The 27,043-nt window shown below is 42.0% G+C and overlaps 1 protein-coding gene across 1 annotated transcript; it reads left to right on the plus strand.

Moving 5' to 3' along the window:
* Positions 1–2,302: 2,302 nt before the first annotated feature.
* Positions 2,303–26,538, plus strand: SLC15A1 (solute carrier family 15 member 1). The gene is given in 23 exon segments (NM_001303166.1): positions 2,303–2,369; positions 4,908–4,939; positions 8,068–8,152; positions 8,240–8,381; positions 9,729–9,848; positions 10,023–10,122; positions 10,361–10,451; positions 11,629–11,712; positions 13,177–13,259; positions 14,326–14,412; positions 15,031–15,120; positions 17,087–17,131; positions 17,224–17,256; positions 17,422–17,510; positions 18,870–18,951; positions 20,363–20,488; positions 21,636–21,785; positions 22,213–22,262; positions 22,863–22,970; positions 23,085–23,181; positions 23,594–23,740; positions 24,569–24,676; positions 25,660–26,538. Coding segments are annotated over 23 exon segments (2,145 nt in total). The 5' UTR covers positions 2,303–2,365; the 3' UTR covers positions 25,852–26,538.
* The last annotated feature ends 505 nt before the right edge of the window (positions 26,539–27,043 follow it).

Genomic DNA, 27,043 nt, shown 5'->3' on the forward strand with positions numbered 1-27,043 from the left:
TCTGCACTCATAGCTCAGGTTCTCAGTCTTTAAATAACCAGTAGTTGTTATCAACTTTTCCATTTGATCAAAGTCTCCTCCTAACATTTCTCTGCCAGGACTTCAAGAAAACAATTGTACCAATTACCCTCAAACCCTATAGCTGAGCTCTGCTTTGTGGCATTTAATTAATGACAGAGTGTGATACCCATCAATTAAAATGTCCGCCCATACAGCCAAGATGTTTGTGCTAGGACACATTCTTGGAATAATTCATAGTTTTAACCTGCCCAGTTTACAGAAGTCAGAAGTCACATACCGTACTTTCCGATCACCACATGTAGCTTAACTGTTTGAAGTTAGGCTCCCCAGGTTTTCTGTTATGCCTTGAAAATGCACTGTGCTTCTTCCAAGTACGAAGTTTTACAGAAAGAATGTGCAGATCTATCTCTGAGGAGCATTTGCGATTAGTAGTCCTCTGTCTTCTCAGCTCTCCTATGAAATGGACCCAAGAAAGAACTCCAAACCTTCTGTGCTCAGCTTCTGCTCCTGTCACTGGGACGGTGACAAAAAGGTCCCACAAAGATCATCCTTAGGGCATCAGCTTTCTGTATGCAAACAGACCAGTCCAGAAGCTTCTTTGAAGCAATTGTTTGAAACTCTATCTTTGTGGGGTGAATTAAAACATCATCAGAATTAATTCTCTGTTTTCATTTTTACGGTATTTGTGTGACAGTTTTTTCATGTTTGGTTTAAGAGAGGCCTTGAATTCTGAGAGATAACAGGAGTGGAAGCCGACGTGACTCACGTAGCATATTTATCTCAAACTACTAGGAAAGCTTGCAGTCTCTCTCATTCTGCACTTCTCACTTGGATGTCTCCTTCTAGGAGGCGTCTAGGCATTTGAGGCCTATTGTTTACTTTCACAAAATGCACACAGTTTATATAGGATGTGCTTGGTAACAAACCCAAATTCCTGTCCACCACCATGGTTTATACAAGGAGAAGAGGCTAAATAACCAAATCTAGTTCTCAGGGGAGAAATCTCATCTTCCTATTCTAACAGCTCAACAACGGCAGAGGCACCTCAGTGACTTCTGCATGGGAGAAACACTGGCATTACTCACTGTGTTTTGGACTGCTGGCCAGACCAACCTCAGTTAGGGACACACTGCCTGCTGTGCTGCTGGGTGTGCATTGCAGGGCAGGCACATCTAGTATGCTTCTCTTTCTACAGCATAAGCTATGTTTCTTACAAGTGTACATGCTGTAAGTCTGACTATAACCATACGCTCTTTCTTCAGCTGAATGAAAGAAAGGATGGAAGACAGAAAGATAATACAGGAGAACCGGCATGGCTTCACCAAGGGCAAATCCTGCTTGACCAACACAGTGGCTTTTTAAGATGCTGTAAAGGGAAGAGACACTGGTCATCTATCTGAACTTCAGTAAGGCCTCTGACACAGTACGACACAACGTTCTTCTCCCCAAACTGGAGAGATATGGATTTGATGGGTGCACTGTTCAATGGACAAAGAACCAGCTGCAAGATTGAGTCTAGAGTGTGGTGGTCAATGGCATAGGCAAGCAGATTTAGCTGTGCATGCCCTTGTTCACTGCAGGGGAATTGGACTAGATGGCTTTTTAAAGTCCCTTCTAATGCTAATGATTCTATGTCAAAAACTTTAAGAGTCAGTGGTAACTGACGGGGGGTTGTGCTCCTCCAAGCAAACTACTCCCCATGTAAAGCAACATCAGCAATCCCCATTGAGCTTTTCATCAAGGTCAGAGAAGCCTTCTGTATGTCCGAATTAAGTGTGGGCTGCAGGTGCTCCTCATTATTACCCGAGAAGAAACCAACCTGCCCAGCAGTAGCCAGGTAATCATTAAGTGCGTGCTGCAGGAGGCCAGCAGAGCGATTGCATAAAGCCGCGTCGCGTTACAGCACCAAGCATCAAAGGGTTCCATGCCTCCTGCAGGTGGAATTTCTCTTTTGGCACCACCGACTGATATTTTGCCGTTCCTGCTCTCTGAACGCATTCAAACCTCGGCAGCTTTCCTAATCCACCCAAAACCCAACGAAACAAAATCAATAACAACAAAGCCCACAGTAAATAAACAAAGTCCCCAAACCCGGCAGCAAGCACAGAGCTGCCTCCACCTCGGAACGGCTCCGGGCCGAGGGCGGACACCTCCCGCAGCTGCACCGCGCCCCTCCCGCACCTGCGCGGCTGCGGGCGGCGCCGGGACCGGCCGGGGCGGGGGCCCCGCAGAGCCGCCTTAAATCCCGGCCGCCCCCGTCTCCCTCCTTCCCTCCCGCTGTCCGCTCTCTGTCCGTCCCTCGGTCCCTCCGTCCCCGCGCGGCCGCCAGCAGCGCGCCGGCCCCATGGGTAGGTGCGGGGATGGGTGTGCGGGAGGGTCGAGCGCGGTGTTCATCCCGCTGTTGGGTAGCGCTTTTTTTTTCAGAGGGAGTTTGCTAGGGGTTGAGTCGTACGGTGGTTTGAGGTGCACGGGAGAACACGTCTGTGCGGTCGCTCCTCCAGGCTGGAGCGCTGCCTGGGCTCCTGACCTGAGATGCCCAACAAAACCAATGCTGGGTGCTCAACGTGGGGCATCCAGAGAAAACCAGTGCAGAGTATCCAATACAGGGTGCCCAACAAGACCGATGTGGGATGCCTGATAAGTCCAACACAAGTCCCATAATGTGGGGCACTCAATATGGAGTGCCCAACGAAACCGATGTGGGGTACCTAACGCAGGGTGCCCAACACAACCAGTGTCACTGCGGCCCAGATGGGTTGACTGCCTCTTGTAGTGGTGGAGATGAGCTGGCACAGCTTGCCCCATGGGCACCTGGGTCCTGCTGTCTTGTCAGGGGAGATGGTGGAACCCCTGTGAAGGAGAAACCCTCTGTGCCCATGTAGCATCAAGCTTGCTATGCTGTGGGTTTGTTTTAGTGCTGGTTGTGTCAGCCTCTTTCTGGAAGGGGGTCTGCAGCTGTTGGTCCTGGGGACAGGAGCATCCTTGTGAGGCTGCTCCGGGAGGAGGCCAAGGCTTTGCAATGTGAGAGCAGCTGGTTGTGAAGTAAGAACATCCCTTGTGAGATCACAATCTGGTAAAAAAAAAAAAAAAACAAAAAAACTCGATATCTCAAGGAAATACAGTGGCTGTTATGTGTGAAAGAGAATAGTTCTAGGGTTTGTTTTTTGTGAGGAGCATTACTGAGGCTTGCCCTGAAGAGGGAGTGCACCAACATGCCACCCACAAACCCCAGATTTGTCACTGAAATTGGTGCAGAATGCCAAGTGTTCTGTTCTTTTGGAGGTCTATCCCTGAGGCTGCCTGATACTGGAGTTGCTTGGGCAGTTTAGGTTCCTATGTTGAAATGTTGGCTATCTGAGTAATACTGCTTATATAGTACATCATATTTTTATATATAATGCCATGTTCTTTATAGAATTGTGGATTTGTAGGTATGTGTACATATATATTTATATGCAATATATTACAGCATGTCAGAGCTGAATAGAGGAATAAAGCCAAAATACTTGACAAATAGGTGTCCCAAAAATGAAGTCAGTCAGCGTTCTCTGGAAAATGCTTTTGAAAGATTTCTTGCAGAGGTGATAATTTCACCCTATAGCAAGGAAAAAAGAAAAAAATACCAAAACACACACAAAAACAAACAGCCACCTGCAAGTTCCATAATTATTATTGCAATTATTATTTAGTCTTTACCCGTGGCTTAGGTAGCAGATTGGAACAGACTGCTCAGGCTGATGTTCCCTGTGTGTTATGGCAAATGTGTTCTGAAAATGCTAGAAAACAGAAATAGTCAAGGAGTTAGGAAGGCAATCACTAATGCTTATCTACCTTCCACATATCTGCTCACACGAGTTGTGTGGGGGATATTGCCAGTACTTTTAATGATCTGGTATTTGCACATGCCTTGCAGTTGGTGTGTTAGCACTTTCTGGATGTTACCTGAGTTTTAGGAAAGACATTCTCAAATTACCTTCGTAATACATTCTGTTGTTCCCATAAAGACAGCTATCCAGCAAAGGAAAGAATCCATTAATTGACTTTTTAAGTTTTCAGAAAAGGCTTTAATAAAGTATCCTGCCAAACACCATGGTGTTGCTGTCAGCTGTTTTCATCTGTCCTGAACTATGGACTAAACTGTTAGCAAGCATATTTTTCTTATAGGAATCTATTATGGGCTCACTTATTTTGCAGGCAGGTATTTCAAAGTTCACGTCTTGTTCTTGGCCTTATCTTAATGATAATGAACTTGTTCATGTGGTGCTCTAGGAAATGCTGACATCCACTTTGTGGGTGCTGGCCTTTCTCTGGTGCAGTGCAAGCTCAGCCAAGCGTGCCCTGATGGACAGTGCTCACAGGACCCTCCAGATCAGCCTCCAGATGACATAAATGTGTGGCCTTGTGCATCACTAGTCAGGCTGTGTGCTCAGTGCTTGTTAGGTCTAAGAGATGGACAGGACTCAGCAGGACACTTCAGCTGTGTTCCTCACCCCCAGCCTGTCCTGAAGGTGACAACCCTGTGAGTGAACTGAAGCAGGGTGCATCTCTGGAGATGAGCTGTGCGTGCTGTGCAGTTGTGGGAGCGCTTGCCACAGTGAAAGCAGCACTTTGCCTCACTGGTCCTTTTCCATGTTTCCCTGGCAGCTTATGTGAATCTAAGCTTTAGCTACATTTTAGTCTGAAAAAAAACAAAAGGAAATTGAGCTTTTTGATAGTCTTTTTGCACTCTAAGTCCCTCTGACTGAAAATTTACTTAAGTGTACGTGCAGTTAATGAACAATACTTGATTTGAAGGTGAGCTTTTTCCCATGTTCCCCTTTGGCTTTAAAGAAGTCTGACTCAGTTTCCATTAACATGTGTGTTGTTTTCTTCCTTCTCCCCCACAGCTGCAAAAAGTAAGAGTAAGGGCTCATCAGTGGTAAGTATTGCTCTCTTATGCTATAGTGAGTTGCTCTGCTTGCTCTTTGGATTACTTTGGATAAACTTAGCTCTGCAAAAAAATAAATAAATAAATCAAAACAGCATAAAAACCAACACCCTGTAAACATAAGATAAACATACTTTACATATAAAGTAATGAGTACCGACTAACACAAACACCAGATAGCCTGGCAGCTTCCTACACCCCAGCTAGACATTGGCACGCTCACTATCCTGATAAGAGGTCTGAAGAGCCTTTGGCCACAAAGATACCAGCTGGGAGAGGAGGGTCCCCAGAGCTCATCCTCACTGTCACTGAGCTGTCAGCACCTGCTGGCTCTCCTTGTGGCAATCTTCCTTGTGAATCTTTGAACCGTTAACAGTACCTCTTGGCTACATCTGACTGCAGCCTTGAGTTTCTTATCTTTCAAGGCTTTACTCTGCAAACTTTCCCTACAGACTTTCCCACAGCTTCCTCAGTAACTGAAGCCAAGGGTGTGCAGTTGGGTGGTGCCAGTCTCAAGCCTGGGATCCCCAGAGCAGAGGAATGTTATGAAGTCTTATAAATAAGATGCAGCCTCTGGGTTCTTGCCTCTTCTGCAGTAGATTGAATGTTTCTGGACCTGGGGTTCACAACAATTGTGTCAGTAAATGTATGCATGCGCATGTGTAATGCATGAAGGCACATCTAATAAGTGCTGAGACAAACCTTCATGATGGTTCCCCACTGGCTGACTCTGAAGCAGTGTTCACACTCCATTCCTAATCTTTTCCTGACAGCTTGTTTCCCTGTGCTCTCAAACTAGGCTTCTTCTCTCTGGCTTGCAGTGTGGCTACACAGATGTGTGCACGCTTAATGATCGTTCCCTGGCTTGTGCACTCTCTTCTCTGTGATCTTCAGGCTGCTAAAAGTGGTGTCGAGGTTGGGGATGGTCATCTGGAGCAGCTTGTGCATTCAGCTGAGCGAGACTGGAACTTACAAGTGACTCCTATCTGATCTTCATAGAATCATGGAATGGTTTGGGTTGAAAGAGACCTTAAAGCCCACCCAGTCCTAACCCCTCAGCTGTGGAGAGGGCTGCTACCCACCAGCTCAGGCTGCCCAGGGCCGCTTCCAGCCTGGCCATGAATACTTCCAAGGATGGTGCATCCACAGCTTCTCTGGGCAGCCTGTGCCAATGAGATTTGGGATAAATGTGGATGGTCTTCCTCTAGAGACACCTCTTTCAGTCCATGGAGGACATGAGAAATCAAGAGCAACAGATCTGTTTAGGCTTCTGGTTTCTGTTGCTCTGAAGCTGAATGAGTCCTACTCAGTGCTCACCTTGGCTGAAGTCAGATTCTTTGGATGAAAATTGTTTGCCAAACCACAGATAAGACATGCACAACAGTAGCCAAGGAGACAGCAGCTGAGGCTGCTTGGTCATCCTCATGGCTGAGTCATTCTAAAGCCAGTGACACTCTCACTACTTCTACTTTAATTTCTCTTTTATTATTTACAAAATCTTATTGCAGCACACTGGTTTTGTTATGTGCTATGCTGCTCATTAAAGGCTTTGTCCAGAGTCTACTGGTGATGTGAGCTCTCTGATTTACCCACTCCAGTCAGGATTTCCCAGTATCAGGTTTCTTTCCTTTCAAATATGAAGTAAACTGATTTCAAAATTCTCACAGCATGAAGATAAATAATGCCATACTTGTCCACGCTGCTTAAATTTCATCAGTTTCATCTATGAAATGTCCTATACCCCTCAACTGGTTATTATTAATTCTTCAAATATGCATTGCTTTTTCTTTCATTTGCAGACAGCTCACATATACACATTTGTTTATTATTAAGCACCAATGTAAGAAACATTAAATATCTGCTTTACTTGGCTCTTGGATGCTGTATTTAGATGGTTCCTGGACTCTCAAGCCCTTGTAAAACTGTATTATTCTATTGTTCCTAGCTGTCACTCTAATAATATCCAGATACAATAAAGTTTCTTAGAACTTAATCTACGGGTAAAAATGGCTTTAATTTCCTTATATAGAAAGTACTTTTAAAAATATTAGAGCTGAATGATCTTTACAGTCTAGGTGGATCAGCAAAGTGGACAGGGATTGGTGTAGCTTTGGCTACAAAGTCCTGAGCTTTATTAAAAATCTAATTCTTGCAACTTTCAGAATTAAACCTTTAAAAAGTGAGATTATGTCAACTTGCATTTCTAGTAATTTTAATAGCAATTTTATCATACGGAATCATAGAGTATCCCTAGTTGGAAAGGCTCCATAAGGATCACTGAATGCCACTCCTGGCTCTGCACAGGACCACCCAGAAATCAGACCACATGTTCCCAAAACAGACAATACATACCTAAAGATCAGACCGTATGCTCACCCGCTAAGAAAAGCATGTGGTCAGAAATTTAATTTCCAATTCTAGTGATTAGGGTAAGTTTACAACTGATGGATGGCTTTCTCCTCTGTCACAATGGGCAAGAACCGTGTCATAAGTTGTGTTGTAGCAGCCATGCAATTGCCCATTGCAACAGTTGGAGGATCAGGAAATCTGGCAGTTAGTGCCATGCGGTTTTAGCTTAGAAGTTAAGTCAGTTTTATTGGCAAGAAATGAAGGATTCTTTGCAAAGCAGAGAACTTGTAAGGAGAAGGAGCTTTCCTGAGATTTGTTTGAAGGAAATGGTTAATTAAATTGTTTGTCCTATCTTGTAGTATTTATCTGTAGAGCCGGGCTTCTAATTTCCTTATGCTGCTGGGGCTTGGGGTTTCTTCTCCAAAAATGCTGGCTCTTTGCTTCTTTGATTACCAGTCAAAATTACTGTGAGTGCTTAAGATTTCAGATGTGTGATGTGCACAAGCTGGAAATCAAACAAAACCTTGCTAAAGATGTCACGGGAAGGGAAGATGGGAAATCTGAGATCTGGGAACCAGGAGGGGAAAGTGGGAATTGATGCTTGATTCAGGCGAATGGCATCCTCCCACCTCAGCCCGCACAGCCTCCTCACCCTGAGCACCCAGCTGCTCTGACAGAGGCTGGATGGAGCTTGCTCAGACAGTAGGGCACAGCACACCATGGTAGTTTGTGCTGCACACCTCTGAGCTCCTGCTGTCTTTTGTTTCCAGCCGAACTGCTTTGGCTATCCCTTGAGCATCTTCTTCATCGTCATCAATGAGTTCTGCGAGAGGTTCTCCTATTATGGCATGCGAGGTACATCCCAAATCCTGCGTCTCCCTGTCCCTGCTGCTATCCAGCCTTGACTCTGCTTTGTAACCTGCTGTTTTGTTCTTCTTACAGCTGTGCTCGTATTGTATTTCAAGTACTTCCTGCGGTGGGATGACAACCTTTCTACAGCCATCTACCACACGTTTGTTGCTCTGTGCTACTTGACGCCCATCTTGGGAGCGCTCATTGCAGACTCTTGGCTGGGAAAGTTTAAGTCAGTGCTTATTCTTTTCTCAAAAAGCAAACAAACAACAAACCAATAGACTTGAGGATCTTGTTTTTCCCCCAGATCTGAAACTGCACTAGGGATTACCAAAATTACAAATCTGCTCATCTGTTAAGATTAACACCTGCAAGTAGCCATTGAAATAGTGAAATACTACTGAGACTTTTAGAATGTATTCTAAAACATTTTATAATTTCAGTATTGACTTGAGTCAGTGGGAGGTCTTACTGAACTACAACATTCTTATGTTATGAACTATTTTTGCCTGCATGTAGTTGCTCAGAGAAGTAATCCTGAATGAAGTGCTTTAAGTGCTTTAAAATATAGCCAAATTACTTTTAACAACCTGATGTTGCTCTTCTTTATAAATGTCATGATTCTAATAGTATTTACTTTGCCAGAAAAAGCCCAGTAAAGGGTTTTATTGAGGGCTATGAGTGAGGAATGCTGTCAAAGGTCTCCCAGAGATTAGAGATGAGGCTGTCCTTGGAGCTGATTGTCTGCAGGTTGTGCGGTCTTCTACCAGGCTGATGGCCTCTGGGAGACCAGCTCTGTAATCAGTGCCAGGTGTTCTCTTTGTAGCTGGTCTGATCAGTGACATCTCTTTGCAAACAGTTTGATGCCCTACAGGTTGAATATATGTGTATCCATTAGTTTAGATGGCATGCTTTAAAGAAGGACCTGATCACTGAGTGTGTGCTCCCTCTGCTGCTCTTGTACCAGGGAGCTCCAAGTTGCTGTGAGGCTTTCATCAAACATCTGGGTTGTCCTAGATCCCTGAGCTTTGCCCTTTATTACTGTGGGCTGCTTTGCCTCTGGGGCTGCTGCTTCTGAAAGACAAACTACAGCCAATTTTTTAATTTCCAACAAAGTTTGAATGGAACCAATTCTTCTGTACGAGGAGGAGAAATGGATGTTAAAGGCATGGGAGATATAGTGGTTTTATAATATTGCCTTCACAACAGAATCTCTATGGGAGCTTTTGTCTTTAAAATATATTTAAGCTGCATGGAGGAAAGAAAAAAGAAGAGAAACGTAGAGAATATTTAAGCAATATTAAAATTAGCATAAGTTACATACCTTAGTAGAGTAGCCAATTTGTATTTCACTGTATGTGAAATATGATAATGGCATTTTCTCGAGCTGGTGGTTAAATGGTAACCACTGAAGATTTATCTCCCATGACTTCGTGATGTTTAAAGAGCCTATTTGTCATCTTGCCTTGCTTAGTTAGAGAGGGTAATATAGTTGATGCAGAATTCTGCTTTTTCACGTGTATGTATCAACATTTTGTTGTCAAGGTATGTAAAAGTTTATTTTCTCTCTTTATAACAGGACCATTGTCTCCCTGTCCATTGTCTATACAATTGGGCAGGCAGTCATGGCTATAAGCTCCATAAACGACATGACAGATCAAAACAGAGATGGCAATCCTGATAATATTGCGGTGCACATGTGAGTTGACTTGTACATGCATGTTCTCCAGGTTGGTGGTGGACAGGGTGGGCAACTTAAGATTTAAAATGATGCTACTTGCATTTCAACGGTCTCGCAGTCAACCTTTTATGTAAAACTTCAACTAAGATAGCAGAATGATTTCTTTCTTCATTTTTTTCTACTTTATCCTAGTGCCCTGTCTGTGACTGGCTTGATTCTCATTGCACTTGGAACTGGTGGAATCAAACCTTGTGTGTCAGCATTTGGTGGGGATCAGTTTGAAGAACATCAGGTATCTTCCACATTTTCAGTCATACATGTATTTTTACTAATGCTTTGCTATTACAGTAATATAATGAAGTACATATTTAGAAAAGTGTCTTATTGTAGTGCTTCACGAGTAAAACAAGATAGATAACAATTTGTCTTGAACCGTGCAAACTAAGTTGGTTCAGTCTAGGGTAAATGAAGTTGCTCTGGCTAGCCCTTTCTAAAATCATTTTTGAAAAGCATTTTTGTTTTTACTGTAGGAGAAACAAAGAAGTAGATTCTTCTCTATCTTTTATTTGTCCATTAATGCTGGAAGTCTCATATCCACTGTAATCACCCCAATTCTCAGAGGTAAGTCCACACGTTTGTTCATGAAGTACTTAAATAGCAATAAAGAATGAGTGTTGGAATGCAAGTCATACAGGATAAAATTAACAGGAAATTCAGTCTTCAAATTTTCTTGTATGTCATCCAACTTCTCAAGGATAATGTACTACCAAAGAGTTTCCAGTCTGGATTGCTTTCAATCTAGCATTTTAAGTGTATTTTAATTTCACAGAGGTACAAATACTGCACCTCTTCCAATACCTTTAAAAACTGTCACTCAAAGTTGTGTTGTTTGGTAAAAAGGGAAAGTGAGAGTGCTCTGCTCTGGGACCGAAGGAGATACATTCTGAAGTGTGCCCACACAAAGTACAGAAGCATTTATGAATGTGCAAACACACTGATCCATGCAGTAAATCATGTTTTTATACGGTACAAGGTTGCTTTCTTTTCTGCTTACAACAAGCTTATGCAGCCAGTGTAGGGACGTGTTGGCGTGAGTTTGAGGAAGACCACTTTTTCTCTGGAAAATGCAACCTCTGGAATAACCCTAATGCACTCGACCAAAATTCTAGCCCTTAAATTCCTTGATGGCAACTGACTAGAACAGATCATGTGGAAGTGTTTTAGGGGTCTGCTTTATGCAAATTCTATTATTTCCCAAAACTGAAGGAGACGTGCAGATGCCACAACATGCAGTTTGCTTCCATGATGATACAGGGTAAAAACTGCCTTGGAAAAACTAACAGATTTGATTGAGGAAAGTTGTACCATTACTTTCTCTAATTGTTTAAATAAAAAAAGAATTAAAAAAAATGAAAATAGTAATTAGCTGCAAGCTATTTTTTTCCTAACAAAAACGCACTGGCACAAATTGCCCAGAGATTGTCCCAGAGAGAGCCTCCCTTCTTGCAGATCTCCAAAAGTATGGCCCTGAGCTACCTGATCTGGGTGGCCCTGATTGAGCAGAGATTGAGCAGAGAGTAAGATGAAGTCCCTTCCTATCTCTACCATTCTAAGATTTCTGTGATGCATTATTCCCCTTCTCAGTAAGTAGAACTGCATAGTGGTCATCCAGCTTGTCATTTATCAGCAGAGACTCTTTTTTCCCTTGAGTCAACAATGAATGCAAGAAATAGAAACTCTATGTGAAATGTTGGCAGCAGTCCCTGGGATTTGTATCAAACATTACTTTATATTTCAGCTCAAGAATGTGGCATTCACAGCAGACAGCAGTGCTACCCGCTGGCATTTGGAGTTCCTGCTGCCCTCATGGCTGTTTCATTAAGTAAGTTGAACTGTTTCCATCTTGCTTTCTTGCTGTGGTTAGGTGATAATGATTTCTGAATCATGAGAAAGTAGTTGAAATCTGCAAGTATGAATCTCTAGAAATACCTGATTATTTCTGCAATATGTGACTTGGGAAACTTTTTTGGAGGGAGGGCAGATTGACCCAAAGTTCCCTCTTTTAAAGGAGAGACTGGTGAAGCTGAGGCACAATTAAGCTGAATGACTGTTTACGTACATGGATAGTGATAGGACAAGGGAGAACAGTTTTAAACTAAGATAGGAGGGGTTTAGATTAGATATTAGGAGGAAGTTTTTCACACAGTGGGTGGTGGTGCACTGGAACAGGTTGCCCAAGGAGGCTGTGGATGCCCCATCCCTGGAGGCATTCAAGGCCAGGCTGGATGTGGCTCTGGGCAGCCTGGTCTGGTGGTTGGTGACCCTGCACAAAGCAGGGGCGTAGAAACTAGATGATCATTGTGGTCCTTTTCAATCCAGGCCATTCTATGATTCTATGATATGATATGAAATAGACATGTAATATACCATCTAAATTGCTTGGTGTGCTAGGTTATATAAATAAAAGGTCTTCTAAATGTAGGGTGAGAACTCAGAAAATGCAATTTTCAGATATTGTTCATAGTCCAGGATAGTGAACTGTGCAGGGTAATTGTCCTTTTACTAGTGAAATACAACACTGGTATGCCAGTGTTTATCAAAATGGTGTATTTTTACTAGCTGCTCTGCAGATTGCTCCTTGAGCCTTTCAGCTGCCATACAAAGACCAAGAAATTGATGCTCACATCAGCAGATTTTGGGGGTTGTATTTTATTATCTTATTTTTTTTCTAATGGTTTGGCTGGTGTATGCTGTAGTGTTTTTCCTGGTCATGTCCTCTCCTGGACCTGGCACCCAGGTGGGCCACCAGCTCCGCTGACACTATCTTATCAGTGCACCCAGCCCAGGGTGACGGCGGCTGCTCGTGTTAGCCCACACCTTGCCAACACGTGGGAGGGTGAGGCTGGGGAACGTGTCTGCGTGTGGGAGCTGAGGGAATGCTGACAAATGCTGTAGCTCAGGTGACGCCTCACGTGTCCCTGCATGATGTGACATGCAGCGTCCTGGGTTCTTGAGTTCCTATTTAAGTGCAGCAAGGCCAAAGAGCAGATCCAGAGTGGCTGTTGCTTTGGCCATAACGCACATCCCACCAAGAATGGCCACTAACCTCAAGAGTATCACGGTTTAGTCTTGCATCTTTAATAGTAATATTTACTGATATTTATTAATTTGATTTGTTTTACTGTATAATAACACTGCACTGTATAATAACAGCAATAGTCATGCTCATTACTCCTTACAGAGTTTACTCCCAGCTTGATGCAACTACTTAATTATGTTTTTCACACTAAATTATTTGCCACTGTTTTCAATTAACCACAAATTCCTTTCTGTTTGCTTATTGCAGTTGTGTTCATAGCTGGAAGTGGAATGTACAAAAAAGTTCAGCCACAAGGCAATATAATGGTCCAAGTTTGTAAATGTATTGGAGTAAGTAGTGCTTGTATTACCTAAAAGCCTGACAGGAACCTTCAAAGCTGCCCAGTGCACCTAGTGCAGAGTTCTTATATTGTATGAGAAAAACTCTTTTCCTTCCAGAAGACTTCTTACTGACACCTCCAAATTTAGACTGCCTTTTTATTTGTCTTTATTCGTATCTCAGTTTATACGCACAGAAAACAAAGCAAGATGTTAACAATGTGTGAAAGTTTATCCCATCTTCTGGGAATTATCCTTTTGCTCATTCATGTTCTTTTATAAAGCCTTGTAGGGAGACAGGCAAGTATGCACTGACCTGAGTCAAGAGGCAGTAGTATAACTTACCACAAAAATTTATTGGCTATTGAACAAATTCACTGTTTACAGTGCAGAGGATATTGATCTCCTCTGTACTAATGAGGCTGGGGCATTATATATCAGTGCAAGTCTGTGAGGAAGGGAGCTAAATTTACTTTCTTAGCTCTGCATACCCCAAACTTGGCAGTGTCTCGACTTTGAGATCAGGGCGCTTTTCTCATTCATGGGCTTCCCCATTCTCCATGCAGACCTGTGAGGCTGTTATACCCAAGACCATTGCTTGTCCTATAAACACTACCCAAACCAAATCTCTGTATGTGCCTCTGGCCATCTCCTAGACCACTACCCCTAGAGCCTGCCCAGCTTGGTTTTTGCATGTTGTCACACTTAAAAAGTTTGTGGAGTCCTTCAGGACTGTATTTTGTGCATATTCAGTACCATTAAATTTCTACAAGTTGCAGCTTCTTATAGTGAAATGTGCTCTTACAGCCATTCAGTTCTGAGAAACAGTGCATTTGACATTCTTGTGCTATATGTAAGTTAGTCTTAAGTATGCAGGTCTTCCAGTTCCTAATAGTAATCCACTTTAGAGCTGCTCAGAGCAGATCTGCTTGGTTTACCTGATCCCAGGTACACACTTGACCGGATAGGCAGTATGAGGAGTGCTAGAAGCAAGAGTGTCTCTCTTAACTATAAAACAGCTTCTATTATTACAAATATTTTAACATTATTAAACAAAATTCTAATGGGTTCTCTCCAGTTTGCCATTAAAAACAGGTTTCGGCATCGCAGCAAAGAGTATCCAAAAAGAGAACACTGGCTAGACTGGGCAAGCGAGAAGTATGATGTAAGTACTGTGTGAGCACTGCTGTCCCTCAGCATCCCCTGGCCCCAGTTCCTGTGCTGTCTGCTCTGATCCATTGCCTTGGGAGCTGGGTTAATAGCTTTTGCACCTCTTGATCATGTACAAGTTAATGGCTTATGTCCCATAGTCCCCTAGCTGTGTCCTTTGCTCCCTGCACCCTACACACCCTGCACTTCTGTCAGTGTCAGCACAAACCTTAGCCCCTTCCCTTCATTTTACTTTTGCCTATGTGTAATTCTCATGAATGAAATGCATTCCACAGTTCCTCTCCATTCAAATGCCTCCTAAGCAGCACGGCTAAAGCCTACCAGGAAAAAAAAAAACAGTGTTGTGTAGAGCTAAATCTGCTGCCACTGCAGTGTGGGTGTGCCAAGAAGAGCAGACTTTTCTGCTGCCAGCGTCCCCTTTAACTGGCACCCCACCCTGGTGTTATTTTAACAGAAATCAGCAGAAGTTCTGGCAACATCCAAAGTTCAGGATATGGATAAACACTGCATTAGAGGTCTCGTGTCTCCACCTGCTGCTGCGCGAATTGCGAATTGCAGTGGAAGTGTTGGGTTTTTCACTGATTTCTTTTTTTGTATTTCCTCTTATCTACAGAAACGACTAATTGCTCAGACCAAGATGGTGTTGAAGGTGCTTTTCCTTTACATCCCTCTCCCCATGTTCTGGGCACTTTTTGACCAGCAGGTAAAGTAGAAATGCTTTGCTCTGCAGTTCTAAATGTACCCTGTTGCTACATGTTCTGGAGGCACTGCACCTAAAAAGATCTTTGTGTAAGGGTGGGAAGTACTTCTCAGCAAATTCTTCAGCCCAATTATGATGCACAATGGTTACTCAGTGCTCACACAATGTCCTGTGGTCCAAGAGCAGTCAGCTGACTTATCTGGGCATTCCCAGGAGTGATCCAGTGACTGGGGCCTCTCTAGATCCCACCAGCCAGCATGTGGCAGATGAAACAGTAACCTACAGCTTTTTAGTTCCCACTCTTTTCTGCTGTCAGTTAAGGTGCAGTGTGGAATCCTTATGAAAGCACTCTGGGGAGCCAGAGAAGTGTATGCCATCTTGCTTGATCCCTCAGATTTGTAACAAACACCTCACATCTTGAAGTATAACCCTGTAATTCCCATTGATTTGGATGGAGTGCTCAGGACTCAGGAAAGCAGCTTTCATAGTTAAATATTGCAGAATGAATTTAGGAGGGTATCTGAGAGAATCAGCTCTCTGTAAGGCAGAGTGCATTACATTCTGTAGACTGCCAGGGTTATGCTTTAGTACTAGTGAGCTATAACTACGAATGTGACCTGCTCTAAGATTCCCTGGTATTCCTCCTGCTCTTTTGACTGTATGAGTTTCAATAGGGCCAAGTGTTGGGTCCTACATTTTGGTCACAACAATCCCAGGCAACCCTACAGGCTTGGGGAGGAGTGACTGGAAAGCTATCTAATGAAAAGGGACCTTGATGGACAGTCAGCTGAATATGAGCCAGCAGTGTGCCCAGTGGCCAAGAAGGCCAATGGCATCCTGGCTTGTATCAGGAATGGTGTGATGAGCAGGACTGGGGAAGTCATCCTGCCCCTGTACTTGGCACTGGTGAGGCCTCACTTTGAGTGCTGTGTTCAGTTCTGGGCAACTCAGTACAGAAAAGACATTGAGGTGCTGGAGCAGATCCAAAGAAGGGCAACAAGGCTGGTGAATGGCTTGGAGAATATGCCCTGTGAGGAGAGCCTGAAGGAACTGGGGCTGTTTAGTCTGGGGAAAAGGAGAGGCTGAGGGGAGACCTTATTGCTCTCTTCCAATATCTGAATGGTGCTTACAGTGAGAGCAGCGTTGGTCTCTTCTCACTGGTGATAGGTGACAGGATGAGGGGAAATGGCCTCAAGTTGCACCAGGGTAAGTTTAGGTTGGATAGTAGGAAACACTTCTTTACAGAAAGGGTTGTTAAGCACTGGAACAGGCTCCCCAGGGAGGTGGTTGAGACACCATCCCTGGATGTGTTTAAAAACCACGTGGATGTGGTGCTCAGGGACATGATTTGGTGGAGGGTTGTTAGAGTTAGGGTAGTATGGTTAGGTTGTGGTTGGACTTGGTGATCTTTAAGGTCCTTTCCAACCTGAGCAATTCTATGATTCTATCCCAGACAATGGTGCAGCACAAGTGCAGAGGCTGCAGATGCATTGGTACAAGTCGTCTCCCTCTAGGCTGGGGAGCATGGGCATATTTTTGGGGCAGAGGGATGGAAGGCAGTGGAGTCCAGTGCTGCAGTGAGGAGCAGCAGGTCAGGGCCGTAGGCTGTAAGCACCTGGCTGACAGCCACATGCCAGCTCTGTACAGCCTCTGGCTCATCTCCTGCAGTGACAGCTGAGAGAAGCATGTGCTGGAAATCATGGTGAGCCTCCAAGTGTGGAGCATCTGTGCATCTGTGCTTGTTTCCTCTTGTTTCCTCTCTTGAGTATTATTTTTATATGATTTTGTGAAGTCAGTAAATAAAGTGAAATGAACCATGAAGATCACTTTGTTCAAACAAAGTTAGCAAGTTATCTTTGTTTTTATTATACTGTCCACCTTTCCAAACACTTTACTTATGAAAACAATTTAAGAGGAGATTTGGGAGACTTATTAACCATGGGATTTAACTCTCTCTTTTTCTGTCAAGGGATCGAGATGGACACTGCAAGCCACAACAATGGATGGGGACTTTGTAGGTGACTTTTTTTCCCCTAAGATTTACCTTTCATGCCCATTTTATTTGTTTGTTACTAACATTTTATTTTTTTTCTTTTTCCCCACTAGGGAGCTCTTCAGATTCAGCCAGACCAAATGCAGGTATAGTAATCTTGACAATCCTAACTACTTCCCAAAGATGATATACTATTATATATAGATATACTGTTATATATATAGATGATATACTATATATTATTGCCTTTTGTAAAAAAGGACTTTGAAAAATACTTAGTTCTTTTTCTTTTTTATGTTCATTTTTAACAGACTGTCAATCCAATCCTGATTATAATAATGGTCCCAGTTGTGGATGCTGTGATTTATCCTTTAATCCAGAAATGCAAGATCAATTTTACGTAAGTTAATGTATTTACCTGAGTTCAGCAGAGGTTCATTTTAGTGATTTCTTTAAAATGCTCTTCTTGCTCTAAACAAAAGCAAGTTCCAGCCATGAGAAAAACAATATAGTATTAAAAATGGGGTTAATATTTAAAACATAATAAAAGAACTCTGAGTAGTAAACAAAGGCGCCACAGACCACAGGAGCGGAATTTAATAGGAAAGTAATAATGTGGTTTCTCTTCAAGGTGAGGTCAAAGAGATGCTATCTACCATTAATGTTTTCCGTTTCCCTATGACAAACACTCCCTTCCCCTACCAAGTATCAGAAGTAGAAACACAACATTATCTTTAGCATCTGATATCTTCTGGGCTTAAAACTACCAGGGACCAGATGTATTTTCCCTTCAGTCCCAGGGAGGTGTTCACTGAGCCAGTTTTAGAGAGTATTGCATGTTACTTTTAATATTGGCAATGAACTGGCCAGTGTTTGCAAGCAGAAGGAGTGGAAGAGGCTCACCAAACTGAACAAGACAAAGCAAAGCTACTGGTTTCTAGACTTCTGTCAGCACCAGTGATGCTTCTGGACTTGGCTTACGTTGAGGTCAGGTAGCTCTGTTACAGGAGCGGCTCAAGCTCCCAGCAATCAGCTTCTCAGCATTTTGCCCTGTGTTCCTAAAACACAAGCTCTCTCATTCCCTGGGTTATCCCAACCTTCGTCGCCTGTAACATCACATTCATCTTCATATTTCTTTATGTGCAGAATACATTTCTTAGAATAAAGTCTATGGAGCAAGATGCATTCCTATTTTCCCATCCAGTTATGAAAAACTAGTGGGAGGTTGCTGTGCTGGAAGCACCTCTGTTCATTAGTGGATGTTCTGCATCAGACAGTGGATGTCATAAATAAAATAGCTACCATACGTTCACTCTTACAACTTAACTGAATGTCAGTAGTTGCCTCCTAATTCAAAATATTTCCCTGACTTGCTCCTTTCAATATTTGATTTAAACATAGGGATATAGACAAGAGTTATTACTCTGTTGTACAAGGTGTAAATTTGCCTTTTCATTGTTTTCTAAGTTAGCGATGATGTGGTTTTTTTCCTTCTGTTGACTTTTCAAATGCAGAAACCCCAAAACAATTTTGTTTAGGTGGTGCTTAACCCTAGGAATGAGCCCAGCAGATGCAAAGCAACAGGAACTTAACAGGAACTTAAGCAGGAAACTTAATTTCTCAGTAGTGTAACTGAACTCTATATAGGATAGCTAAATGCTGACAACATCAGCCCTTCAAATGGTGATGATCTGCTATTTGTAGCCCTATTAATGAATCAAATGTTTGTCTTAACTTACATATTTTGTTGCTGCATTAGGCCCCTGAGGAAGATCACTGTTGGCATGTTCCTTGCTGGCCTGGCTTTCATTGCTGCTGCCCTTGTGCAAGTGCAAATAGATGTAAGTTCAGCCAGGTGCATGTACTGAATTCTAATATTTTGTTAATGTAGAACACCCTTTTTAAGATGAAAATGAGTCAAACACTGTGTGTAAAACACTTGTAAATCAGAAATAAGTATGTGTGCACAGAAGTAGAGGGGAGGAAAAATATAAAAGCATATTGCAACCCACTGAGTTCATAAGTAGTTATATTAGAGTGCTAATCACCATCCCACAAACTGTCTCATCTGTTGTTATGATAAATCATGCATTAAAGGCAGCCGCTGGTCTTTAAACTGAGATTAAAAGCTGAAAACCAGAGATTTTCCCGAACAGGGAGCTGCTTTGTATCTCTGATCTCTTCTGACATCTAAACTGGAGGTGAAGTGTGATTCACCACAGCCTGGGAAGCATCATCACACTATGAGCAAAGATGATTTTATGACACTTATTTAAGGCAGGACTCGGCACATCTAGATTTTCTTGCTTCAAAGGGAGCTGTCATGTTTAATACACGTAAAAGATGTAGGTTTTCCTTGTAGCTGGGGAGTCAGTGACACCTCTGGGAGGTAATGACTGCATTCCAATGTCTGAATTGCCATCCAAGGGTCCACTTTTCTTAGTGTGCTATCAAGATGAGCTCTCACTTCTTAAATACCTTTTGTGAGGAATGAGGAGATCACTATTTGATGTCTGGGCTCACAACTTATTTTGCCTCTGTTTTCTGATGGAGAGCAAAGCATCTGGCCTTCAACAGAACACATCCTGAGTGCCTTGCTCGAAGGATTAGAGCTGTACATAAACACGTACTCGCACTGGGCAGAAACTTGGTCACAGCTGGTAAATCTCCAGACTGTTGCACGGGAGCATCCTGCAGAAAGGAAAATTTAAATATATTTTAGTTGTGTGATTGTACCTAATGAGAATGAAAAAGACCAAAGTACAGGAGGGCTCAGGCAGAACTGAAATAAGTGCAGCTCTTGAGGCTCTACAAGAGCAGAATCTATTTACCGTTAGATCAGGTGGAAAGTGGAGCCTCCAGAAGTTGTTCATTTTCTTTGGACTCTCGCACTGCACAGTGCACTTGTGTGCTTCTGAGCAGCACGAGGGCTGGGAAAAGGAGTCAGAACACAGCATAAAGAAATTCAGAAACCTGTACTCCCATAGGATATGGGGAAAAGCTGTCCCCTGAACTGTTGGTATTGGCAGCGCCCTGTTAGAAGAGGATCATGGAAGCATTGTGAAGGGAAGCAGTTGGAAAGCTTTGAGGCTAGTAACTAAAACATGATTAAAATTGCGTTCTTATGACTGACAAACAAATCATCAGGCAAATGCTAATCTTCAACATGAGATAATTAACAGCGTAGTTGTTACAGTACGTCCATCAAGTGACTTAGGATAGAGCACTGATTTACTTCTTTCTTTCCTACAGAAAACTCTTCCAGTTTTCCCTGCAGCTGGACAGGCCCAAATCAGAATAATAAATCTAGGTAATAGCAATGCAAATGTTACATTTCTGCCTGATCTTCAGAACGTGACTGTTCTTCCTATGGAGTCGGTAAGTAAGGGGAGATGGGGAATAGAAAGTCAAATTTGAATGAGCAAGTCAAAGTGGTTCTTAACTAATGGTTGAAAATTCAGTATTTTCTATGTGTTTTTTTTTTTTTCCCTCTATGCCATTTCTTAACAGTAAGGACTGCTATTCCTTTAAATAATAATGGCCTAGAAAGTCATTGCTCTTACTGTAAGTGATCACTTATGTGAACTGGGATATGTTTCTGTGCCTACCTCACTTGAGCTCCAGATTTTGCTGTTGAAGAACCCTTTCAGGGTGTTTTACAGCACAATTTTGATTGTTAGCTCTACTGACTGCAAAACACAGTGGAGCTGATGGATCTTTGTAACAATGAATGCAAGGAAGTCTTACCAGCACATTCTGTGGTAGTCTGCTGTCCTGCTTCCATAGAAGAAGGGAAGCCCTCTTCCACTCTCCTCCAGAAATAGCTCACATGGAAACCGAGCTGTGGGGAAAAGATGAGGGTGCCCAAGCTGAATCCTGAAGTGGAATTGATATAACCATGATGCACACCTGAAAACAAAGGGTGTAAAAATATTCCATTCTCTACCATAGACATAATCCAGATGTTTTGAACTGTACCATGCATCTATAAAGCAAAGATACATATTTTTTAAATAAATGTGTTAAATTATTTTTCAAGTTGTATTACATTCCAAGCTTGTGAAGTGTAGTAAAAATATCTAAACCATGTATCCTGGCAGAAGTAACTTGTGTTATGCTGAAACACGAAAGGTGCAGTTTGGATCAGCATCTTGTAGGAAGTGTTGCCACGTGGAAAACGGTTTATACTCGTGCTGCCTCTGTTGCTAAACAGAATTTTGCTAACAGTAAGCTTGGTTTATCTGGAGAAAGAAATACACAGCAAAATGTACAGCTTTTCCACAATGCTTGTAGGAAGCTTGTGTTGCTTTGAGGTTTGTGTAAAGGAAGAAATCACCGATCAAACAAAATGAGCATCTGGTGTAGAAAAGATAACAAGAATTGAAGTCAGGAGTTGCTCACAATCTCTGTTACTTTGGATGTAACGTACCTGTAAAATTTTGATTCCCCCAAACTTCGGCATTTCCTCAGAGGTAGAGACAAATGCTATTGCATGGGAATTCACAACAATTTGTCGTCTTTGTAGACAAACTACAGGATATTTGAGACTTCTCAGTTAAAATCTGTAATCATAAACTTTGGGAGTGAGAATAGAAGTGAAAGTATCGACTCAACAAGCAGCAACACGCATACTGTCACCATTAAGAATGCAGCAACAGGCATTGTTTCTAGCTTGGTAAGTCTCCCTAAATCCTAAGAAATATATCAGTGCCATAGCAACTATCTATGTGGAGTGGGGGAAGCTTGGAGGACAAGCTCTGGATAGGTTTTCTTTTTTGTTTTCTCTCTTATTCTCTTTGCTGCCTGAGGGAAAATTGTTCCTGAATTGTAAAGAGCACGGCAGGATACTGGGGGGGAAAAAAACCAAAGCAAACAAAACAAAAAAATTCACCAATAACCTAGCTTGACAGTTACTGTTTTGCTGAATTTACGTGTGTGGTCTTAAAGAATTTTCCAGTAGATGTTTCTTAGCAGGAAGCTAAAGATAAGGTTTGGAATCTTGCTCTGAAACCTCTGTGAATTCTCAGTTGTATGTAATAGCGCACGTTTAAGCAGTTCACTGATGCCAATGAAGTGTCTTGACTAATGGTCTCTTCCACCAGCGGTCGGATAATTTCACATCAAAACCAGAAGAAGGAAAGAATCTAATCAGGTAAAACTGATGTTGTTCCTCAGCTTTTCAGTGGCATGACTACTTCAGCCTCCCTCTTCTGGGGATTCTTCTTGTTTAATGTCATTTTCTATATTGTAGGAGATTTCTAGTTGCTGGACACCTCAGTTAGAGGTTTAGGGGGTATAGGAAATTCCAGAACAAAATTTATCTGAGCTATCTTACATATCTATTTAGGGTATACCTTAGCTAAATCTTGGAAGTAGTTCTGCTTAGAATTTTTTTTGTTGTAGACAATGTGTCTACCTTCTTTTGAATTGCTGGTAAGAAATTTCCTACAAATTATGGGGGGTTTTTTTGTTTGTTTTTTGTTCTTTTTTTCCATATCTTCCATTTGTAGACGTGTTTGTTACTGCCAGAAGTAAATACTCACTTTTTTCATTTCCCTATGAAAGCAATAAGATGATGTAGGTCTGTCTTGCTTCTTGCATTATCCGTGCCTTCGGGGATTTACGGTTCTTTCAAAAATGTTCATTTTCAAAAGTAAAAGGAGAAGGCTTAATACTCATACTGCCAAAACATGAAGTAAAACTTGAATTGTTTGAAATACTAACCAAAGTATTCATCTCTTATATGTTAAAGGTTTGTAAATAATTTGCCTCAGACAGTCAACATCACTATGGGTGACACGGATTTTGGAATACTGGAAGAGACAAGTATCAGTAATTACACCCTTTTTTCAGGAGGAAGGTAAGCGTCTCCCTTATAAAATCTAACCTCTTAAAGAAATAGACATAGGGCATTTTATTTTACACAAAATTGTCTATACATATGGATTGAATTGTTTTTTTTTTCTTTCTTCAGAACAGATGATATAGTAATTGTTGCAGATTCAACTAATTGCACAGTAACTTCAGAGGCATTAGGATATGGTGGTGCTTATACAATCATAATTAATGAGGTGAGTTGCTGTTAAATGGGCAATAGTTTTCCATTTTAATGTTCTTTAATTGAAAAACACTTGAACAATTATTTCTCTTGCCCTTAATTAAACATATAATTCTTATGTTAAACTGTCTGAACATAAACACCAATAAAAATAACGATGAGCATGATAATGATATACTGCAAAAAATTCTTATTAATCACCAGGGCTTTAAATCCTTAGCCCTGCTTGACACTAAGTATTTGCATGAATTCTGCTGTGAAATAATTGCATTTCTTTACCTGCTGCATGGTGCTTCATACGCAATATGTTCTACTCTCACAGAACTTTACGTATGATTATATAGATGATATAGCACTATTTAGAATTCCTCTGGTGTACAGAATCTTTACCGCTGTTCCTAATGCATTGTTTTTTTTATTTTCAGTGTTCTGAAGACGTGACTCAATTAAGATACATTGAAGATATCCAACCCAATACAGTCCATATGGCTTGGCAGATCCCTCAGTATTTCTTACTCACATGTGGAGAAGTAGTCTTCTCTGTCACTGGGCTGGAATTTTCATACTCACAGGTAGGCTTTGCTCTTCAGATCATTCACGTGTTAGCTCAGGACTCTTAAGCCCCTAACCTGTACAAACGGAGATCTCCTGAGGCTTCTCGCTCCTAAAGATGGTTCCTTATCACTGCTTTGTTTGCACAGTATTCTCTAGAGCCCCCTAGCGGGACCACAGGCAGGTGCAAAATGGGCTTGTTTCACTAGCATTCTGTTTTCCATGGAGCTTCGAGTACCACTCGAAGATTCGGTCACCAGTTTTCAAATCACCTCATACATGACTTTCCATTGAAAATAAATGGAACAGTACTGTTGCTGTTAAACCAAACTGGAGACTCCTCAAGTACAAATTCAGCCACTACTGACACTTCTTCATCGAAGTTGCACTGCTTTAATTTTTTTTTCCTTGCAGTCTTTGACAACAATTTGTACACTTTAAATTCCTTTGTCTTCTAAGTTCAATTTGTATTATTAGCTCTGTTTCTTCCCTCAATTCTGAGTATCTTCTGCAATTATGAGAATATAAATTGTGGCTTGCTTGGCTATGAAGCACTCCTTTTCTTCATTTATTGTGTACAAAGTGAGATAGCAGGCACATTTTACATTTGGCTACTTGGTGTACATGATGTAAAAAGTGTTTTAGCAGTAATTAGAAAGCTCTTGTTTCTCTTGTTCCTTCTTGAGATTTATTGAGTTCTAACAATTAAAATAAACAGGTAAATAAATCCCCCCATCCTCCTCCTCCTCCCCCAATGGAGAATCAGTGTTTATTATAGTGTGAATAATGCTGTAAACATCAGAAAGTGTTAGCAGTGTGACTAAAAATTAAGTGCTTTCCTTCTATAGGCACCATCTAATATGAAGTCAGTGCTGCAGGCAGGATGGCTGCTAACAGTGGCTTTTGGTAACATAATTGTCCTGATTGTGGCTGGAGCATCCAAACTCAGTGAGCAGGTAAGTGCACAGGCACTCAGCGTGCCTTTGTATTGCGCTGTTAGAAAGAGGCTCTAACATGAGGGGAGTCGTGGCTGATAATTCTCAGCCATAACTTTTGAACATCAGGCATTACAGTGGATCTCTATTTATAAGTGGAATGCACAAGGCTTAGCTAGAAGAGTCTTCCAGTCAGCTGTAGAATTTTGTGCTTGACTGAACAATCCTTTAAGAGTATGTAAGCAACTGAGTTATGAATCTTTACAATCTATTTTGGTTTAAAGAAACAAACAAAAGAAAAGCTTTAACAAATATTACTTTAACAAAGGTTTCTACCCTTTGCATCAATTGTTTACCACTCCTACCTCTTGCTCTGTCAGAGTGTTTCACTTGGCAAACAGCAGAGTCTAACATCTGTGCAATAGGCTGCTTCTCATGGTGTGGAAGGTCTGGGTGAGGACTTCTGAACTGATTTAGGACTAAATTCTGAAACTTCTGCCCACTGCTAATCAGGCCTCACCTGTGTATGTCAGCCTTGCCATGTCCCTTCTTTCTGCTGGCACCATTGGTTTCAAACCTCCTTCCTTAAGGCATGAAAGCAGTCGTTCTTCTGATGAAGAATATTTGGACAAATCTTCTTCAGACTACTTATGGCACTTCCTAGTGAATCAAAAAGAGTGATGTTTCAGAGAGGGAAGAGCCTGTCTTTGAAAAAGGTCTGTCAGTCCTGGTTTCAGCTGAAGTAACCAGAGAGAGCGTGAAACACAGCTGTTGAGGGTTTTCAGATGGAGAGAGATAGCACTTTGAAACTAGAGTTACTAGTCTCACTCTCCACTGTGATCCATAGAAACATATTTAATATTTAGTCCTCCAAGACATGCAGTACTTGTGCGTGCTGAGTTCCACATTTGGAATTGAGTTCACTGCTTGCAAAAATGGTGTAATTCTTTGGAAGAATAACTGCTGATGGCTAAATTATACTTTTTTTTTTTTCTTTTTTCCAGTGGGCAGAGTATGTTCTCTTTGCTGCCTTGCTGTTTGCAGTTTGCATTATTTTTGCTGTCATGGCGTATTTTTATACGTATATTGATCCAAATGAGGTTGAAGCCCAACTTGATGAGGAAGAAAAGAAAAAACAAATAAAACAGGATCCAGACTTGTACGGAAAAGAATCTGAAGCTGACTCTCGGATGTAGAAGGTGTATTCAAGAGCATTTGTAAATCATGGTAGCCTGTTAACTCTCCCTGCAATAACAGGAATCGGGGTATTGCTGACATCACTGGGTAATATACCTCATGGGAGAGGCTAAGAAAAGCTGTTCTGACTTAGCATACAGCCTCTTGGGAAGAAGATGAAATGATTAATCTCTTGTACAGAAGATGGCATCCTGAGGAAACTCCTGCAGAATTTGCACTCTTAAAATGTACCTCAAGCTTAATACCATAGCATTAAAATATTGAAATTGCACTTGGCACTATTAGACACTCTAAAAAGATGTATTTTTATACTGTATTTCAATTTTATAATGTGGAGGGGAGGGGAAAAAGGTGTTGCCAAGAAATAGTAATTGAAGCCAAACTGTCTGCACGACCCTTCTAGCCTCACTGTTACTTGAAAGCAGGTCACATATGCCTTAAATTCTTTTATATGTCCTTAAGGATAATGGGAAAAAAGCTCTTGGATTTCTCAGATTAAAGTGTCTATGCTCTACCTAGCAGTAACTTGGAAATGCACTGTGATGTGCTTTCTGTGCCTATTATTAACTGTCCGTTGGTATGTCCTTAATTAATTGTGTTAATGGGGTGTCCACTGAGGTGAACAGACAATGGCAAATTATATTTTGAATAACCAACAAGAATAAAACTTGTGTTGTAACAAATTATTGAAAGCAGTGTAAGAGTATGACTTACAGTTGCACGGATCTCCATCCACACACACATGTGGAATAGGGTGTGCGTCAACCAGGAAAAAATGTTTAGAAATTGAACTTCAAAAGGTGGGAGAGACTGTGCTGGCCAGGCCCAGAGCATGGCCAGGCAAGCACACTGACCAGCAACTTTTTTACATGTAGCTGGCACTTTCTATCTTGTCATCTCTCTATTCACCCATGCTTGTTCCTCTCCAAACCGTACTGACCTCTCCTTTTCCCCATCCCTGGTCTCATAATAAGTCTTGCACAAGGTGCTCTTTTCCTGCATCCCTCTGTGACTCTTGTGACCCCACTGGGCTGTAAGGTGATCCTGGAGAGCCCTTTCCATGGATACAGAGTGGTGGGCTGCATTCTGCTCCTGGGACAGCCCCAAGGCTCCATCTGCAAGAGTTCCTCTGAGGACGTCAGAGCAGCTCATGCAGAAGCCTGGGCAGCCCTTGTTAGCATTGCTCTGACT

This window comes from Meleagris gallopavo, chromosome 1, assembly GCF_905368555.1.
Source record: "Meleagris gallopavo chromosome 1, MGAL_WU_HG_1.1, whole genome shotgun sequence".
In the NCBI taxonomy this organism is placed as follows: Eukaryota; Metazoa; Chordata; class Aves; order Galliformes; family Phasianidae; genus Meleagris; species Meleagris gallopavo.